This window comes from Talpa europaea, assembly GCF_964194135.1.
Source record: "Talpa europaea genome assembly, chromosome: 6".
Classification (NCBI taxonomy): domain Eukaryota; kingdom Metazoa; phylum Chordata; class Mammalia; order Eulipotyphla; family Talpidae; genus Talpa; species Talpa europaea.
This window is the reverse complement of record NC_140072.1, coordinates 106,312,301-106,332,610: the sequence shown is the minus strand read 5'-3', so window position 1 is coordinate 106,332,610 and position 20,310 is coordinate 106,312,301. Positions and strand designations below refer to the sequence as shown.

The 20,310-nt window shown below is 38.1% G+C and overlaps 1 protein-coding gene across 1 annotated transcript; it reads left to right on the top strand.

Annotated features, from left to right (window-relative positions):
• Nucleotides 1-646: 646 nt before the first annotated feature.
• PCDH20 (protocadherin 20) lies at nt 647-4,545 on the top strand (the record flags this gene model as incomplete). Its single annotated transcript, XM_084234477.1, has 2 exons — nt 647-778; nt 1,822-4,545. The coding sequence occupies 2 exons, from the start codon at nt 647-649 to the stop codon at nt 4,543-4,545; spliced, it is 2,856 nt and encodes a 951-aa protein (XP_084090603.1).
• Nucleotides 4,546-20,310: the final 15,765 nt, after the last annotated feature.

Genomic DNA, 20,310 nt, shown 5'->3' with positions numbered 1-20,310 from the left:
CTAGGTAACTAGCAGAAGCTCTGCCGCACCAGCAGCGAAGATTCGATATCAAAACCTTCACTGAATTCACACATTTGCTTTTAAGGCTCCGACCGCCTTACAAAGAGTTGGAAATCCCTTCTCTCCGCAGAGAAAAGTGGATTCCCCGCCCCCCCCTCCCTTTCTGTGCAAACACTGCTGGATCCAAGTCTCTTGGAAGAACTGGTAGCCAAGCAAGCGTTTTGGGATCGCGCCTGAGATTGCTCTGTAGCGCCGACTTCCTCCCTCCCTATTCAGATATAAATGCAGGCTTATTTATTTATTCTAATTCTCCCTCTGAAGCGCGCAACCTGTGGACTTGGTTTCTGACAGATGCGACCAGGCAAGAGGCTGGTGGGCGCGCGCTCTGGCGCCCGACCCAGTGGCGACCGGTGGCATCTTCAGAGGCAAACCCCCACTCGGGTACCTCTGGCGGGGGTCTGGCGACTCAGGCAGGAAACCATGACTGTACCCTTCTTGCCCCACAGCCTTTCTGTCCCCCTTTGGCTCCCTTAATTGATGAGCCAGTGACTATTGGCTGAAGTTCCCCAGCGATTTGCATGAACAGAGAGGGAGTGTCTTCTGGCGCCCTCCCGTCAGGAGCGCGCTGACTGCAGCCTTCCTGGGAATGCGCGGCGGAGGGAATGCGCGCAGCTCGCGGGCCCTGGCAGTGAGCTGGCGCTTGGAGACCTGGCACCCGCGGCTGGATATGGGGCATCTAAGTCGTCCCAGGAGCAGCACCAACCACAGAAACCTGCCCGTAAGTGTTGGGATGCAGAACCTTACGCTGGGACAAGTTGCCGTACTGTAAGGCAGCTTCCATTCCTGGCTGGGTTTTCAAACCTTTTACCTTAATCCAAACTTCACGGGAAGGTTGGGGGAAAAAAGAGAGGGAGTTTGGAATGTGTGTATTCATTTTAGGAAGGACTAAGTAAGTGTTTGAGTCGTGAGAGGAAGTTTCTGAAGCAGAAATGTGGACAGATGAGGTGGAGGGGGGCTGGAGGTGTGCTTAGTTCGCCTCAGATGCAGGCGTTCCGAGATTGTTTCCTGCTGCCAGCATCTGGCTAGGACTGTCTATTGCAATTGACAAATTGTTTTTGCATAATCATTTTCCGCCTTGATATTTATTTCCCTAGAGGAGGAGGATTAGTGAAGGTTTGGTACGAGGGGGAGATTCAGATCCTGTTGATTTGAATTTAGATGCGTGCTTAAATGAAATTCACTTCTTTTCCCCCAAGTGTTATTAAATAAATGGGAAGCGGGGGATCCGAGGGAGAGAATTGCTGTATCCCATTAATTATTATTATTGATATTATTGGTGTCACAATAAGATATTTCGCGTGCCAGAGTCCGGAGTGGCAGAAACGGTTCCATGGGACATAAATTGCCCACGTCTCAGGGCTCCCCACTCCCAACCCCTCCCTCCCACAACCCAGCCGGAGCTTTCCCTGTCGCGTTGCGCAGTCCCTCAGCTAGAGACCTCACCACTCTGGCGGTGTATTTCCAGGGATGCTTTACAGTTTGGGAATCCAAATGCCCACTGGACTACGGTGGTGACTGGGATGCAGAAATGGGAACGGGGGAATAGAAAGTGAATAGGAAAAAAAAAATAAGTTTGGGAGTCACTGTTGCCCCTTAAATCTCCCCTTTGCAGCAAGTTTCCCCATCCACCTCTCCGACTGGCTGTAGAGGGTTTGCTTCTGAGAATAGGGGCTGGGCAGCAATGACCCTCACACCCTGGGTTCTGAGTCCCCTGTCTGTTTCCGCGGGCATGTAACGAGCATTTCCGTCATCCCCTTTCAGCATCTGCTTCTGTTTTTCCTCTTCGTGGGACCCTTCAATTGCCTGGCGAGTTACAGCCGGGCCACGGAGCTGCTGTACAGCCTGAACGAGGGGCTGCCCGCGGGGGTGCTCATCGGCAGCCTGGCCGAGGACCTGCGGCTGGTGCCCCGGGCCGCGGGGAGTCCGGACCAGCAGGCGCAGTCCCCGGAGCGCTCGCGCGCAGAGCGCAACCCCCCTCTCTCCTTCAGCCTGGCCTCCCGGGGACTGAGCGGCCAGTATGTAACCCTCGACAACCGCTCTGGGGAGCTGCACACTTCTGCCCAGGAGATCGACCGGGAGGCCCTGTGTCTCGAAGGCGGTGGAGGGGCTGCCTGGAGCGGCAGTATTTCCATCTCCTCACCTTCTGCTGACTCTTGTCTTTTGCTTCTGGATGTGCTAGTCCTGCCTCAGGAATACTTTAGATTCGTGAAGGTGAAAATCGCTATCCGGGACATCAACGACAATGCCCCACAGTTCCCTGTTTCCCAAATCTCTGTTTGGGTCCCAGAAAATGCACCGGTAAACACCAGGCTAGCCATAGAGCATCCTGCCATGGACCCAGATGTAGGCACCAACGGGGTGCAGACCTACCGCTTACTGGACTACCATCGTATGTTCACCTTGGACGTGGAGGAGAATGAGAACGGGGAGCGCACCCCCTATCTAATTGTTATGGGCCTGCTGGACAGGGAGACCCAGGACCAGTATGTGAGCATCATCATAGCTGAGGATGGTGGGTCTCCACCGCTGTTGGGCAGTGCCACCCTCACCATTGGCATAAGTGACATTAATGACAATTGCCCTCTCTTCACAGACTCACAAATCAATGTCACTGTGTATGGGAACGCTACAGTGGGCACACCGATTGCCGCTGTCCAGGCTGTGGATAAAGACTTGGGAACCAATGCTCAGATCACCTACTCTTATAGCCAGAAAGTTCCCCAAGCCTCCAAGGATTTATTCCATCTGGATGAAACCACGGGAGTCATTAAACTTTTCAGTAAGATTGGGGGAAGTGTTCTTCAAACTCACAAGCTCACCATCCTTGCAAACGGACCAGGCTGCATCCCTGCTGTGATCACCGCCCTGGTGACCATCATCAAAGTCATTTTCAGACCACCTGAAATTGTTCCTCGTTACATAGCAAATGAGATAGATGGTATTGTGTACTTGAAAGAACTGGAGCCTGTAAACACTCCAATTGCATTCTTCACCATAAGAGACCCAGAAGACAAATACAAGGTGAACTGCTACCTGGACGGTGAAGGGCCATTTAGGTTATCACCCTACAAACCATACAATAATGAGTATTTGCTAGAAACTACAAAACCTATGGACTATGAGTTGCAGCAGTTCTACGAGATAGCCGTGGTGGCCTGGAACTCTGAGGGATTTCATGTCAAAAAAATTATTAAAGTGCAACTTTTAGATGACAATGATAATTCCCCTATTTTCCCCCAACCCTTGATAGAACTAACCATTGAAGAAAACAACACACCTAATGCCTTTTTGACTAAGTTACATGCTACAGATGCCGACAGTGGAGAGAGAGGCCATGTTTCATATTTTCTGGGGCCTGATGCGCCATCATATTTTTCCTTAGATAGTGCCACAGGAATTCTGACAGTTTCTACTCAGCTGGACCGAGAAGAGAAAGAAAAGTACAGGTACACAGTGAAAGCCGTGGACTCTGGAAAGCCACCTAGAGAATCAGTAGCCACAGTGATGCTCACAGTGTTGGATAAAAATGACAACAGCCCTAGGTTTATCAACAAGGACTTCAGCTTTTTTGTGCCAGAAAACTTTCCTGGATATGGTGAAATTGGAATAATTAGCGTAACAGATGCTGATGCTGGACGGAATGGGTGGGTTGCCCTCTCAGTGGTGAACCAGAGTGATATTTTTGTCATAGACACAGGAAAGGGCATGCTGAGAGCTAAAGTTTCTTTGGACCGAGAACAACAAAGTTCCTACACTTTATGGGTCGAAGCTGTGGATGGGGGTGAGCCTCCCCTCTCATCTACTGCAAAAATCACGATTCTACTTCTAGATATCAATGACAACCCTCCTCTTGTTTTATTTCCTCAGTCTAACATGTCTTACCTACTGGTTTTGCCTTCTACTCTTCCCGGGTCCCCGGTGACAGAGGTCTATGCTGTTGACAAAGACACAGGCATGAATGCTGTCATAGCTTACAGCATCATAGGAAGAAGAGGTCCTAGGCCTGAATCCTTTAGGATTGATCCTAAGACTGGCAACATTACTTTGGAAGAGGCATTGCTACAAACAGATTATGGACTCCATCGTTTATTGGTGAAAGTGAGTGATCATGGTTACCCTGAACCTCTCCATTCCACCGTCATGGTAAACCTATTTGTTAACGACACTGTCAGTAATGAGAGCTACATTGAGAGCCTTTTGAGAAAGGAGCCAGAAATTAACATAGAGGAGAAAGAACCACAGATCTCAATAGAACCGACTCATAGGAAGGTCGAGTCTGTCTCCTGTATGCCCACCTTAGTGGCGCTTTCTGTAATAAGCTTGGGTTCTATCACACTCGTCACAGGGATGGGTATATACATCTGTTTAAGAAAAGGGAAAAAGCATCACAGGGAAGAGGAAAATTTTGAAGTACAAATGCCATTAAAAGGAAAAATTGACTTGCATATGAGAGAGAGGAAACCAATGGATATTTCCAATATTTGATAATTCATTGGGATGTTTTAACGGACTTTGTGTAGTCTGTACCACTTAAACAAGAGTGTGTGGATGGCAGGTCCAGTGAAGGATGACTAATTTATAAGTTGTACTATATTGTAAATAACTGTTTACAGGTTTTTAAATTCAAAATCAGAGGTTATAACGTGTACAGCATTTTTTAATGAAAATTGGTACTAACAGCTATAGAACTGTTATTAAAAAAAAAAGCTTGGACATGATTTGCAGCTTTCATAAACCAAGCAGGTGATTGATAAAACCTGGGAACAAAGGTAAGAAAATGTATATTGCATTTTTTTGTCTAAAAAGTCCTTTAACCACAAGAGGGCATCAGTTGATCCTTTGCAAAGAACTGTTTTGAGCTATTGTACATGATAGTTGTTGTACATGAAATTAATGAGAGTATATTTTAAATATATTGTTTTTAACATTTAACAAATATGAAATTAAAATAAATCGAATTTCCCCCTTAAATGTATAATAAAAAGAAATGCATTTATAAATAGAATGATTATTACCTCACAAGTACATTCTGTATAGTTTGAAAGAGAAGGCATTACAAAGAAAGTGCAATTCCTTTTTAGCTAGGATAAAAACATCAAACTGTATTAAAGATTTAACTTGCTGAAGAGTATTTCACTTTCTGTGTACTCAAATCATTTTCTGTTTGTTTTACCACTGCATTGGCTATTATAACAGGGAGATACATATATATATATTCATATGTATATGTATATGAATATATATATATTCTGTACAGAAAATGTATCTAGAAACTTTGTCCAAGAAAAACAGTCACAAGCAAAGAAATGTTTCACTCCTTAGTTGCTTCTTAGGTGTTCATGACATTTTTGTGCTTTCACAACTTGTCAATAGTGCTTTATGCTTGGGTTATATATTAGCTTTTTAAATCCTTAAATTCAGTCATCACATAGAAAACAGAAATTACATTAAGATGAAATTATTCTAGAAGCTAGAGTGGATGTTTAGGTTGGGCATTTTATATGAAAGTTATACTTATCTTTTTGTTGTTGTTTAGGTTTGTTGGCTACCATTTCTGGCTTCCTTTCTCTGGCTTTGGATTAAGTCCAAGAGTTTATTTGTAAGCCCAGCAGCAGATTCTTTGATAATTTAGCTTTTGCTGAATCCTTTGCAATGCAGTAAGCTGGTTCATCAGTGATTGATTGCATTCACTTCATTGTGTGAGCTAGAAATTTCATTTTACATGAGATCTATAGCAAAAGTATCTGTAAACAAGGAATGTGTTAGCTTAAACTGGATCATTCTGCTTTCTAGCATCATGTGTCTGTACTGTACTAAAAGTGTTTATATGTCTGAAAATTAAAGGTATATATTTTCATAGTTTTTTCTCATTTTTACCATTTTATATTCAAACATGGGCTTGTTCTTTCACTGAAGTGCCTGTTATTTGGCATTTGTTTGCTTTAAGAGCTAAATATGAGTGAACTATAAATATTCTGTTATGATAAAGTTTATATTAAACTAATTCATTACTCAATTAAATACTGGGTAGGTCATTAAATATGTGTGTGGTTATAAATACTTATATAATAGAGTATGCCTATATGTTTGATAGAAATTTATATGAACACATACCCATGCATGTGCACATGCATATTAATTTATTATTGATTTGGCATCATTTATAAGCTTTCATTTTGACATATAGCAAATCATCTGCTAGATGGAGTACAACAGCTTTCAATAAATTTCAAAGTGAAAATACACTGCTGGAAGAGAATTGAATGGAAACATCCGAGACCTTTTGAATTTGTATTAACTCCCTTTCTTGCTCTCTTCAAGTTGACAGTTTAAATAAACAAAATAATAAACATAAGAGGCAGTAGTGTTTGTTACAAAAAGGTTATCTATTTTTGCTGGAAATTCTTTTGTTTGAGAGACCCCTAAGCTAAAAGACTAAAATCACTTAACTTCCAAAATTTTTATTCATAATTGATGACTAAATTACCCAATTGATGAAAAATTTCTTTATAACTGCAACTATTTAACCATTAGTATGAATTTAAAAAAATCTATTCCATTCTAAATTCGAAGAAGTTTCAAGTATTTGGGGGCATGGACTCATCTCTAGCATGAGAAATGCCCATAACATGAACAAAACGATGTATTTCTGAATAACTTTTTGTGGCAGGATTTTCTTTATAAAAACATCTCACTCATATTAAAAACATTTATAACAAGGAAAGTTAAAGTAAATTAAGCTCAAAGATAAAAGAGCCTTTTTACTAACACCTTGTGCTAGAACAGTTGCCAAAATGTATGCTAATCATGTCAATGTTGTTAGTTGAGCTGGCACAAAAATAAATGTTCCATTCATTAAAAACCCTAATATCCATTTAACAGTTTGAGAACCAGCAAGTTCTTTGCCCAATTTAGTGAAGAAGAAATTGCGCTGATCTTTGCACTGCCAAATCTACTTTTACACTACAGAGAAAATTGTTCATTAATTTGGATTGGGAAATTTAATCCCTACATTGCAATTTAAGCTACAGGGGGATAAAAACAATTTATATTACTTGATTCTTGAGAGTCGATTCTCTCTCCCTATTTTAAAAAAAAGTTTCCTTGCAGTTATGCCACCATCATGGTGGTAAAAAAGGAAAAAAAAATTATTCTTTTATAACAATTCTGTAGGAGTAGTATAGTACACATGAAATTCAAATTCTTTGAGTTTCGGGAGTTGTTTGTGTGTTGTATGAAAACACCAGCCACAATCTTGATAAGAAATAACATAATCACTGAAACAATATTAGGAAAGGTTTAGGAAGTTGACTGAATTGCAGTAAGATTCTCTCAAATGGGCTTTACTTTGAGATCCCAGAAAATGTCTTAATTGACAACTATAAAAAGGGAGAATTAAGCAAGTCTTTCCTCTGGACACTCAGGTTCCAGTCTCATTTCCATGAGGTGAGGACCCTGTGGGGTCCTGACCTCTGGCAGACAATGGGGAATGTAATAAAAGGCCAGCACCTAGCAGATGGTGCTCTGCACCTCCACTGGGTAGCCTCAGCCCAGGGAAGCCAAAGACATAGATACCTGGCCATTTTTTCTCTCTCAGGTACATTTCCTCACTGCTAGAGAGCAGTCACTTGCTGCAAAATGCCATTGTGCTGACTTGTGAAATCTATGCCAGCAATGTGTCTATACAATCTGACATCAAAAATATTTATGGTAAGGACAAGAACTGAGTCATGCAGATATACTCAAAATAGGAAATAAAAATCAATTTTTAAAAATTAGTGATTCCTGAGCAAAACAGATTCTTCATGTTTTTTTCTAGTAAAGTCTACTGATTAGAAAAGATCATGTATATTTTCTAAGAAAATACATTGAGTATATAATCATTTTAAATGTCAGTAATTGCATATAATTATTCTTAAAATAGTAGCATTTTTTTTTCTCTGATCCACCCCTAATCAGGAATGTAGGCCTCTAATTGTGTAAGGCAAAACTGGATGCCCTTTAAGACTTAATCCACTAGTATCAAGAAGAAAACTGTAATGATTAACATATAAATCATTCCTTTTCTTCCTTCCCTATCTATTTATTTTAGTACTCTAATTACAAGGATTTTACTGAGAGTAAGACAGTGTTCCTGAATGTATTTAGATTAAGGTGTGGAAAGTCAGTAAAACACCCTTCAATCTCACATAGTGTTTCATAAATGCCTATTTCCATGATATCATGTGGACAGGACTTCACCCAATCTTAGAAAATGTTGGAGAGCCCTTCTCACAGGACATGGCTTCTAATTTGTACTCTCTCAGAGGAGATGGTGTCTAAACTGACTCTTATAAAAGGGAAGTTAACCAGGGGGAGGTAGGAAGAAGGAGTAGGGTCTCTGAGAAAGAGGCAACAGAAGATACAAGGCTCGTTGTGAAAGTGAGCATGCCATAATTGAAGAGCCACAAATATTACAGTTCTTGACTAAAGAGAAAACAACAATAAAATATATTATGAACAATGTACTTGTAGATGTAAATGTACTGAAAAAAAAAAGGAATAATGTGTCATAGTCAGAGGTTGCTAGTCCAAAGGTGATGGAAATTTTAAAGATTTTGACCAGGAAATTTCTGTTTAAAAAAAAAAAAATCATTTTGACCATATATAAAGTTCTGTTGAATAAAATTCTAGAGGCTAATTAAAATACAGTAATGTCAATTTAAGTGAAAGAAGGGGTCTTAAGAGGGAATATAAGGGAATAGAAGAGGGTTTAGGAACAGCATAGATAGTAGTAGTAGATAAAGAAACTTGTGGTATCAGTTAGAAATAATTCACATGCGATAAGCCAGAAAGTTCATAATTTGCTCTCAAGCCTATTTTAGAATCTGAAAAGGTTAGGGAACTCATTTACTAAATATCAAATCAGCAATGAAAGCACTAAAGTTATAACCCCCTTTCTAATGCTGGGTTTTATGACACAGATGGAATTATAAACATACTCACCCATTTTATTTCATATTTATGACTGTCAATTCTATTCAACTTAACAAATATTACTTTGTGTCCATATTATAAATATCCTAACATAGGTTGACCTCTACAAGAATATTTTATTCAAGGTATTTGTAATATTTTGCTTGTAGTTTCACTGAAAATCTCCAGTCTTTCAAGTTGAGAAATTTAGTTTCCCAAAAGACAAAAAAATGTCAAGTGGATGATTTAAGATATAAATATAATTTCAAGTGTTGTGTGAATATCAAGAAAGAATGATATGTCCATTGTAGGCAATTCTGAAAAAGATCCAGGAAACATGAGCAGATAAAATGGATAGTTAGGGTCAAGAATAACATAGACTTTGTGGTTTAACATAGCTTTGAATTGAAGAGGTCCTTTAGCACATCTTATGCCTGTTTATTTTCACAGTTGGAATCTGGATGAAATAAGCATATGGTATATGCAAAAACAATAGTATGTACAGACCTATTTTCAATAAATGTTCCTTTGTCTTCTCTTCCAAAAATCTGACCCTACTTAGACTCATCTATATGTAACTATGAATTTATTCTTTCTCAAGGTATCATTTTGAAATTCTAATAAATTAATTCATATAAAATATGTCTCAGGCCTCCCTGGTGGCCCAGGCAGTTGAGCGCAGCGCTGTGAAGCTGTCCACAGCCTCTGCAGTGCCGGTTCGATCTCAGCCTTCCGGGGAGATACCCATATGGCATAGCAGACCTCTCCTGTCTCACTCGCTGCTCCCCTCAGCAGTGTATTTCAGTCCGTCTGCCTGTTCTGTTCCCCACTCTCTCTCTGATGAATCCTTTCACCCTCCCGCACATCTGGCTTGTACTCCAGTTCTTGTATACATGAATAAATAAAGCTTTAAAAAGAATAAAATATGTCTCATAAATGAGGTGTTCCATAACCGTTAGCTAGCATTATTGCCATTAAAATTAAACAATGTGCTATGAATTTATCTTAGCGGTTTATTCACTCATTCTTTCATCAAATTCATTCAACCTATGTTTTTCTTACACAACAGAAAAAAAATAACATAAAATTGACAGTGTTTGAGATTGAAAGCTTGTATGTTCAACCCACTCTCACCTCATGATCCATTTCTTAAGTCCTTGGCATTTTTTTCCCCTTTTCTCCCACAATGAATTCATCTGTCCTTTTTCATATATAAACCTCACCAGGGTCAGGACACTGATTTAAATGATCGGACCATGGAAATGTAGAGAATATTTAGTTCAACTATTTCATTTTACAGCTGAAGAAACTAAGACATAGAATACAGGAATGGAAGGTTTAGAAAACAGCAATTGTGACTACAAATTACAATTTCAATTCTACTAAAAATAGCAGTTACTTTCCTTTTAAACATTTCTCTTAAATCATATACTTTAATTTTGCCTTCATTAAAAAGCAAACCAAAGTGATATACTTATAGGGACAATATGCCAAATCTTAAAAAAAATTGTTTGAGAAGAACATTTAAAAACAAGGTCAATCAAAACTAATTATTAAAATAAATTATCCTCCCTGCATGAATTTGTTGAAAAAAGTAGATACAATTTTAAAAATTACTTATATCAAAGAAAGAGAAAAACATAAGAAATTATGTATTTGACAAGTATGATAATAGCAAGAAAACAGTAAGAACACATGAAAATAATCAAGAAAAATTGTATGAACGCTGAAGAAAAAATGAAAGGAATTAACTTGATTTATAATATAGAATAAATATTTACAAATGCAAATTCACAAATCTAATTAAGAAAAGGCAAGATCACAAAAGGGCAAGAGGGAGACAATAGATTTGAAAATAAAGGTGATCTGGTTTATGTGTAGTAAGGTAAGTAGAAGGTAAACCCCAAGTGACCAGATGTTATGAACTCACTCAATCACAAAACTTTACAACCACAAAAAAAAAAAAAAAAAAAAAACTGGATTATTGTCCCTTATAGTTTTGGGTATAATGCCCTGAGGTTTCAACCAAGAGAAACACTGTTATCATCATCAGCTATCTATTGATAGATTTTTCTTATTAGCTTACACCTGTTACAAACAAGACATTACATTAAGCACTGGAATAAGTTTTTTTTTTTTTTCTGTACACAAATGACTTCTCATCAGTCTGTAAGAGCTAATGTAAACTACACCTGCATAGAGATTAATTTGTTCCTCCTCCCTCTATTCTCCTCCTGTAGCTCTCATATGTGCACATGTACTAGAGAGACACAAGGACGGTGATGGCAGATGAATTGTTTCCTAAGGCTGATGTTTGACAGACTTGGAGGAGTTACTGTCTGCTGCCAAATTTTCCAGGACAAAAGCAAGAAAAAGTGTCCTCATACTTTCTGTCTGCCTGATTGTGGCAGGCAAGATTGAATGGGGGAATACAGGGGGAAAATAGGGAATTTCTGCAACTCAGAAATAACCTTGTAAACAGTAAAAAGGCTGTTTCACTCCATAAGGAAGAAAATATGATTTTACAAGAGGTGTTAGAAAATCAGTCCCCTACACCCTTCCATACTGCTTGATTGTATTTGCAAAACCTAAAGGCTGAAAACAGAAGTCAGCAAGAAGGTCATCTGATCCCATGTAAAAAAGAAGTGCTTCTAGAGTTATGCACTAATACTGGAAGCTAATAAGGAAAACATCAAAATTACTAGAGAAATACAATCTTTGCAATGTATATAAATTGCAAAGGAGAGGTTAGTTTTCTATGGATAGACTAGGTACATTTTGACTTTTATAACTTGTACTTTTTCTAAAGATTTATTTATTTATGCATGCAAGAACGGTGATGCAGGCCAGAGGTGTGGGGGGGTGAGAGGATTCACCAGAGACAGAGCGGGGAACAGAACAGCTAGATCTACTGAAACACGCTGCTGAGGGAAGCAGCGGGTAAGCCAGGAGAGGTCTGCTGTGCCATGTGCATAGCTCCCTGGCCAGGGGTCGAACTCGTGCCACAATGGCTGCTTCATAGGTTGCATTTAACCCCTTGTGCCACCAGGGAGGCCCTATAACATGTACTTCTTTTACTCATTTTGAAAATTTCAATTACCTCTATCTTTCAAGTGCAACTTTCACTTAAAAGATTAAAAAATAAATGCACTGGGTATTATAAACAAGTTAAGCCCCTCAGAAAGATCATAAATTTACATTTCATAATAATTAAAATGTAATTATGATATTCATTAACTACATACGCCCAAGTAACCCTGCCACTATATTTCAAAAATAGCACTGATTTCTATTTTGCAAATATATTTTATATCATTTCAAATTCATAGTTTTGTGCTAATAAGTTTTCTTAAGCTGCTTTCTTGGCAAAGTGAGGTTTTGATTTAATGGAGTATAAAATGTACTTCGGGAATTGTTATGCAAATCCTTCAAATAATACTGTGCAACACTATTTTTCAAAGTTATGAGATCTGGTTAAATGTATGATGAAAGGGTGTTTTAATGTTAATGTATAAAAATGACTACACATAGATTCTAAATCCTCCATTACATAAGGAAAAATATTACAAGGAAGTATTAGATCTTGGAGTTGGAGTGAAGAGGGCAAAGGAAGAAAAATAACTAGCAATTTTTTAATTCTAAAAAATTAAATTATTAAATATTTTTTCCATTTGAAAGGATCACCCTGTCAGCTTCCCTATTCATACCCACCCAGACTGCCTTATCAAATTGGGAAACTAGTTTCCTTCATATTTTTGAAGTTAAATTATAAAGTCCTAAAGACACTCAAAGTCAAATGAATGTGGGCATTGCCAGTCATAATACTGCACAGTACTGCTACTTTATGTTGAGACAGTCTTCCACTTAAGATGTTTTCAATCATTTTTTTAACAACACCATGTTCCATTTGATCTACAGATTTTCATATTAACTAGCTGTTAAAATTCATTGTCAGAAGAATTTCTATAATAGGTATTTAGTTTACCCCTAAAATAGTTATATTGAATATCCAAGCATTTCAATTTAACAAAATCAACAATCCTGCATATGTTTCATCTCTCCATTTAATCCTACAAATGATTTTTTCCTCCAAATGTACTATGAAACATACCATTTCCCCCTTCTCATTTACAAATGTAATTAGCACAGGAATATACAGATTTCTGTAAAGAATAATTGAGTATAAGTTGACTTATAAGTTTCTCTCTAGTAAGGTATTTAATGCAAATTAAAGGAATCAAATTCCTCTTTTTGTGCTTTATGTTTGACTCAGGGCACACTGTTTCAAGTGCCACGATTTATCATTATTTCCAATCACAGCATTTGGTGGGGAATGTTAGCCCTATTGAAGATAATTTCTGAAAGATCTTAGTAATGGATGTATATATTGGGAAAGAAAAGCAATCTATCTCTGAAATGTATGAAATACCTATCTCCTAGAAGCAGGAAGGATGTTAAGACATCAATAGTTTTCCTCTGTAAGCTTCCTTGATCATACTCAGTCATCATTCTGTTGGTCTCTCAAAAGAAAAGCTCAGTATATTGACAATCCACTTATTAACCTGTCGGTGGTAGGCAGATTAGCCCACCAAAGATGTGTATACCTTAATGTATGGGACCAATAAATATGATATGTTCCTTGCAAAAAGGAAGCGAATTAGTTAATGACCTGCATGAGCTTGGAAGTAGATTTATCCACAGTGCTTCCAGAAAGCAACGCTGCCTTGGTGTACCTTGATTCTGCATCACACAATCAATGCAGAGGGCTAGCCTAGTCTTTTTTTTTTTTTAAGATTTATTTATTTATACAAGAACTGGGGTATAGGTCAGATTCGGGGGATGGTAAGAGGATTCACCAGAGCCACAGCGGGGAGCAGAACAGGGAGCAGAACAGGCAGACTGACGAAGTACACTGCTGAGGGGAGCAGCGGGCTCACAGAAGAGGTCTGCCTTGCCCTGTGGGACCCTCACTGGTTGGCCGGGATCGAACTGGCGCTGCAGGGGCTGCGGACAGCTTCACAGGCTCTGCGCTCAACTGCCTGCACCACCAGGGGAGGCCTGGAGTAGCCTAGTCTTCACTAGGCTGCTACTACGGAACTGGAAGTTATACAAGAGTATTTTAAACAGCTATTTTCATGGTAATGTGTTAAATCAGTAATATAAATCTACAGTCTCCTGAAAAATGCATTATGCATCCACTTGAGACTGTTTAGTTGACTCATTATAACAAAACATTGTTTTATTTATTTTCAACAGTTATTTGAATGTTTCGTACAAATCAAGGGTGTTAAGTACTTATCTAATTATAATATGCTAGGAAAAATCTTAGAATAACTATCTAAATATAAATGGAAAATAAAAATCAAGCCTTGGGAATCCACCATATTCTCAGCACTGTGACTCTGTCAGGTAGAGTCTCTGTTCTTTCACTTTTATTAACAAGTCACAGGAATAAACAGAAAACCAAGAGTATTTTTTTACTTCCTTAAAAGACTTTCTCAGTTGACTAGAGTTGGAATGAATAGAGCTGAATTGTTAAATTCATCTCAGACCCAATTTGGGCTGAGATGAACTGAATGACTGATATTTGTAATTGAGATCCTGTGGGTGGATGTGTTGTGATTGCATATGTAAAAGGTTGCTCTGGTGGGAAAAAAAATTCCATCTTTTTTTTTTCTTATTGCAGACAAAATAGCCTTTCTAATGGATGAGCTTCTTCAATCGATGGATCATTTGAAGTGACTTGTAATCTCTAATACTCTGAAAATAAGCACTTCAGGGAGTTTTGTTTTTTTTTTTTTTTTTTAAACACATTCTTATCCCACTTTTTTATCAAATCTGCTTCCTATCCAAAAGCTGCTTTACTCTATACAATAAAATCACGGTAGAAGAGGAAATTCATTACAATCATTGATTTAGTATGCACTGTCTTTTTATTGGGCATTTACTATTGGCATGTGCAATATATAACACAGGACTATAGTATCGAACACATTTGGTACTAGTAAAACGATATAATTTTGCAAGTGTAGCAAATGTTTTGGATTCATATCAAAATTCCTATGATTGAAAGGCTAAAATACCAACTCTTGTTTTTTTCTCATTTTGCTAAAATACAGATTTGACATATTTCTTTCTTAAATGTGTACACTTCTTTGATTTCGTAAGTCAGTCATTTATGATGATTGTGTAGTTTTGTTCTAAATTTTAGTCTAAGAAAAAAAAAGTAGGAACACTGGTTCAGATAAATTTAAAATCCAAACAGGGAAACCATATTCCTAGCATAAAATTCTCACGTAGGTAATAAAGCAAGAATAGGGGTAGAGAGATGGGATTGTAAGTGATCATTTAGAAGCATTTTAGAAAGAAATTGGGACTATCACTCATGGAGCAAAATACCTCATTTCTAAATGTTTCCCAGTTCTAAACTATGTTTTCAAAGAAAAATAACATGTCTTTCCCATCAGTTTTCTAATCACCCACTGGAGTATGGGACAATTTGTGATCAGATTATTTACTTATGAAATACAATGAGGATATGGAGAAGTTATAAAAATGCTATTTCCTATTTTGGTCTTTCTTCCCAAGGTTTAGCTATTGGTAAAAGAAGAAAAAGTGTATAATAGTGTTTCCTGAAGACCCTGAAGGTGACATCAGCATCTCAGGGTATAGGTCCCAACAGTACCACTATTGCTTGGGTTGGGATGGCGAAGGTTTTCAAACCTGCAAAAAAAAAAAAAAAAAAAAACACACAAACACAAACACAAAACAAAACCCTACAACACTGGAGAGTCTATCTGGATGTTAATTACAGCCTCCCTGTGCAGCAGGAACACAGACTTGCATCCATTCTCCTGGATAGGCTTTCACAGTTACCACTGTTCAGAAAAACAACTGGCAGCCAGTTACAGAGCTCTGGCCATGCTGATAAAGTTACAAGCACTGTTTAGAATGTTGCTACTTAGTATATATTCTTAGATCAGCAGCCACAGCCACAACAGAACCTGAAGAATAAATGCATCACAATTTATTAAACCAGAATCTCTATTTATACCATTCAGTGTATTTGTATGTACATTAAAACTTGATAAGAATATATTTGAAGCATGTACCCTTAAGCTTGTCTCCATGTTGAGTAACCTAATATTTTTTTTCAATTTATTTATATCAGTTTTAATTTTTGTACAGTATTTGTAGTCCATGTGGTTTTCCCACCACCATAGTACCCGTGACCCATTTCCATTAAGATAATATATTTACAGTGCTGACTCTCAAACTTGTCTGTGTGTTGAAGTAATCTAGAGAGTTAAAACAACAACAGTATATCTGATACCTGGATTCTACTCCCAATATCCTGATTTATTTGCTGTGGAATACACAATGGCCATCAAAACTTTTTAAAAGCACCCTCAGATGATTCACATGTGCAGCCAGATGTGAAAATCATGTTAATAGTCCTATTATTCCTATAATTTGCCATTTTTACTTAGTATTCTAAAACATCAAGCTATTTGGAATTTATTTCATCACTGGCACTCCCTCCCAATCGGTTATAAAATGGGATACTCCCTAAAGAGTGAATTTTTGAATTCATAAGAGTCAGAGCTTTTCTTCTTTCCCATTATCATCAGAATGTTATCAGCAGCATCATCATCAAAAACTAGAATGGAGGGCCTCCCCAGTGGCACAGCAGTTTGAGCACAGCACTGTGAATCTGTCCGCAGCCTCTGCAGCACGGGTTCGATTCCCTGCTGGCCAGGGAGATATCCATATGGTGTAGCAGACCTCTCCTGTCTCGCCTGCTGCTCCCCTCAGCAGTGTCTTTGTTCGTCTGTCTGTTCTGTTCCCAGCTCCATCTCTGGTGAATTCTCTCACCCTCCTGTGCCTCTGGCCTGTACCCCAGTTCTTGTATAAATAAATAAATCTTAAAAAAAAAAAACTAGCATGGAAACTAGCATAACTATTCCTACCTTCTGCAAATTTTAGTTACTAGACTAAAAGCTTATTTATTAATTACTAGTAACTCATTTTATTTACTAGAATTTAAGCCTGATGAGCACAGCAACTTATTCATTTTAAGGTAGGTAGTTCCAGATCCTAGATGAGGTCTGTTACATAGAGGGGATGCTATAAAAATATTTGTGGAATTAATGAATACAGATGTTATGTAGTCCTAATACACAATTTAATGTACTTTAGAAAAAAAATATAGCTCATTTTTAAAAGACAATGTAGCAGAGACTTAGAATTGAACACAGAGCACTACTCTGAGGAGGGTCTGAAGTGAGAACAGATACATTCCCCTTGATCTTGTATGCCTTTAACTTCCTGGTCGAGAATAGGACATGTCAACAGGGCAAAGGTGAGGGAGTAATAGAAGTATCCACTATGGACATGGGAGCAAAAAATCTAATATTCAGTGACTGTGATTCCGGCTTAAACTACCAATATGTGATACACCTAGTAGGAAAAATGCAAAATATAGAAGGAGGAAATACAACTAAGCCTGTTTTCCAAAAGGAAAAGTACTAGCAATTTTGTTAGGCATGAAAGATGTGCTGATGAGAATCTTACTACCTATCCTCCCATTTTACATGGCTGAAAGGAAACAGGAAAATACTGCCTAGCTTGACAAAGTTGAAAGGATTGGCAATATCCACCTAGACAAGGAAACATGTGCTTACCGCCTGGATCTTCCAACTACTATGTATAAACCTTAAGGAAATTTCATAAATAAGTATGAGCCACATATTGCCCAAAGGTACATGGATAATAACCCTGGAATTTTTCTGAGGATTAGCAAGAATCCATGTAAAGTTGTTAGCACTATGCCTTGAATATGGTAGGCAATCTTTTAAAAACAGGCTAGTCCTAGTCTTTTTCTTTTGCCTGACTCACCTTACTTAAAAAGCACAGGATTTCCAAGACCCATTTTTGTATCACCAGGACCTAGCACTAAATGTTTGCTGAGTGACAAATAGTAAAGGTGTTTGATAATATTTTGGGTTCTGTACAAATGGGAGAGAATCTCATGAAGATTAAAAACTGATTCATAAATTAATTCATTATAAATTCCCATTAAGCATATAATATATGGCATTCAGAAATACTTTAAAATGTGCAGCTAGAACTATTCTTTGGAGCTCAGAGTTTAGTTAAGGACATTGAAAATAAAACTGCACTACAGTGGGATAAATATCTTAATAGAGGATGAATAAAGCCAAGGGAATCAATTGGAGCATTTGGTTTACAGTATTTTGCAAGCAGCTGGCTTCAATTTCAAAATTATTAATAATCTCAAGACTGAGTACATTTCAGTGAGTGTCCACATACATTGTTAGAGCAGAACAAGCAGGCAAGACAAGCTGAAAGATTTGGGGAGTTTGGGCTATAGAGGCATCATCTGTTCCTTGTTTTGCAGACTCTTCTTTCTTTTCCCTGCCTCCTGTTCTCTAATTATATCCAAATGTTTCTCTCATTTGTTTTCCTGGCCCTTCTATCTGAGACATGATGCCAGTAATATATGCCATCTTCATTTGGCTCCTTCCTAATCTAAACTGTTAACCTATTGCTTTTGTTTAAAAAATGTAGGATTTGTCAGTTCTCTCTCACACCTGTTATACTGCTTGAGGTAGACACACTGATACATTACATAATTAGAAATTATATCCCTAAATCATAAACATGCTGAGATAACCATCTCTGCCAACCTTTCCTAAGCAAACTGTGAACAGACACAGAAGATAACTATAGATAAGTCTTGTATTGTGAAAATATACGCAAAGGTCTTCTCTTCCAGAAGAATTTTATTATCATATTGACAATTACAAAGATATATAATTTCAAGGAGTTCAGGCTGCTAGAAAATTGAAACAAGTAAATTGCTGATGCAAGTAAAAACTAGGAATTTTTTTACAGAGGGTTATTGGCCTATATGTAGTGTTTTTAAAATGTGCACCATTCTTTACTTTTACACTTTCACTTCTTAAAACAAAAAACAAAACAAAACAAAAAAAACAGCTTGAGGGTCTCTCTGGTGACGCAGGGGTTAAAGACAGCGATATCATGCCTCTGCAGCACTAGTTCGATCCCAGCCAGCCAGGGAGCAACCCACATGGCACAGCAGACCTTTTCTGCCTAACCCACTGCTCCCCTCAGCGGTGTATTTCAGTTGATGCTGCCTGTTCTGCTCCCCACTCTGTCTCTGGTGAATCCACCCAACCGCCCTCACCCCCACAGTTCTGGCTTAAACCCCAGTTTTTGTATGCATAAATAAATCTTTTAAAAAAAACAGCTTGAAACTTGTGTAGACAAGTATACTAATGGGAGTTTAATAGTGATGGGGAAAATCCTATATTTATACTAATATATAATAGGCTAAAAAAGTTATACACATTGTTAAGGCTATATAATACCTATCCATGTCATCACAACCCCCTTAGCGATTTTTAGTCATCCTGAACTATCCCCATAATTATGAGTTATTTTGTTTTTCTCACTTCTTAATTTATCATACTCCTGATAAAGGGTCCCCATTCATTTAGAGCAGTTTTTTAACCTGGTCTGTGTATAAACTTATTATCAAGGATTTTGCATTCAGAAGATCATAAAACAAACATCCACTATGATCTGGGAATATGGGAATGCTTTTAATTTACTGTTACTGGATTAATTTACTTTTAATTTACTGTTTTGGTATCTGAGAGAAGAGCCTATTTGATGATTGGGTCAACACAGAAGTAAAAAAGAGAAAAAGGAGACAATGAAGGAGGGGAAAGAGAAAGAAATAAAGGGAAAGGGAGGAAGAAGCCAAATATGGAAGGACGGAGTGAGGAAAAGAAAGAAAAAGAGATGGCAGCTGGAAAGAAGGAAGGAAGAAAAAGATAAGTGGGGAGGGAAGGAGAGAAAGCAATGAGATAAAAACAAACAGCGCTGGGGCCTCCTGGCTAGCCTGGGAGATACCCACATTGCGCGGCAGACCTCTCCTGTCTCGCCTGCTGCTCCCCTCAGCTGTGTTTTTGGTCTGTCTGCCTGTTCTGTTCCCCACTCTGTCTCTGGTGAATCCTCTCATCCTCCTGTGCCTCTGGCCTGTACCCCAGCTCTTGTATAAATAAAAAACAAAACTTAAAAAAAAACAACAGTGCTGATGATTTCTTTTAAACCCTCAATCCATCTGTGCTTGGAACCAGTCACTCTGGAGATTTACCAATGTGTGAACCATAAATCCACTGCACTTTTTTTTTTTTGTATAGTTTTTTTTTAATTATATATTTTTACATCATTTTTCATTTTTGC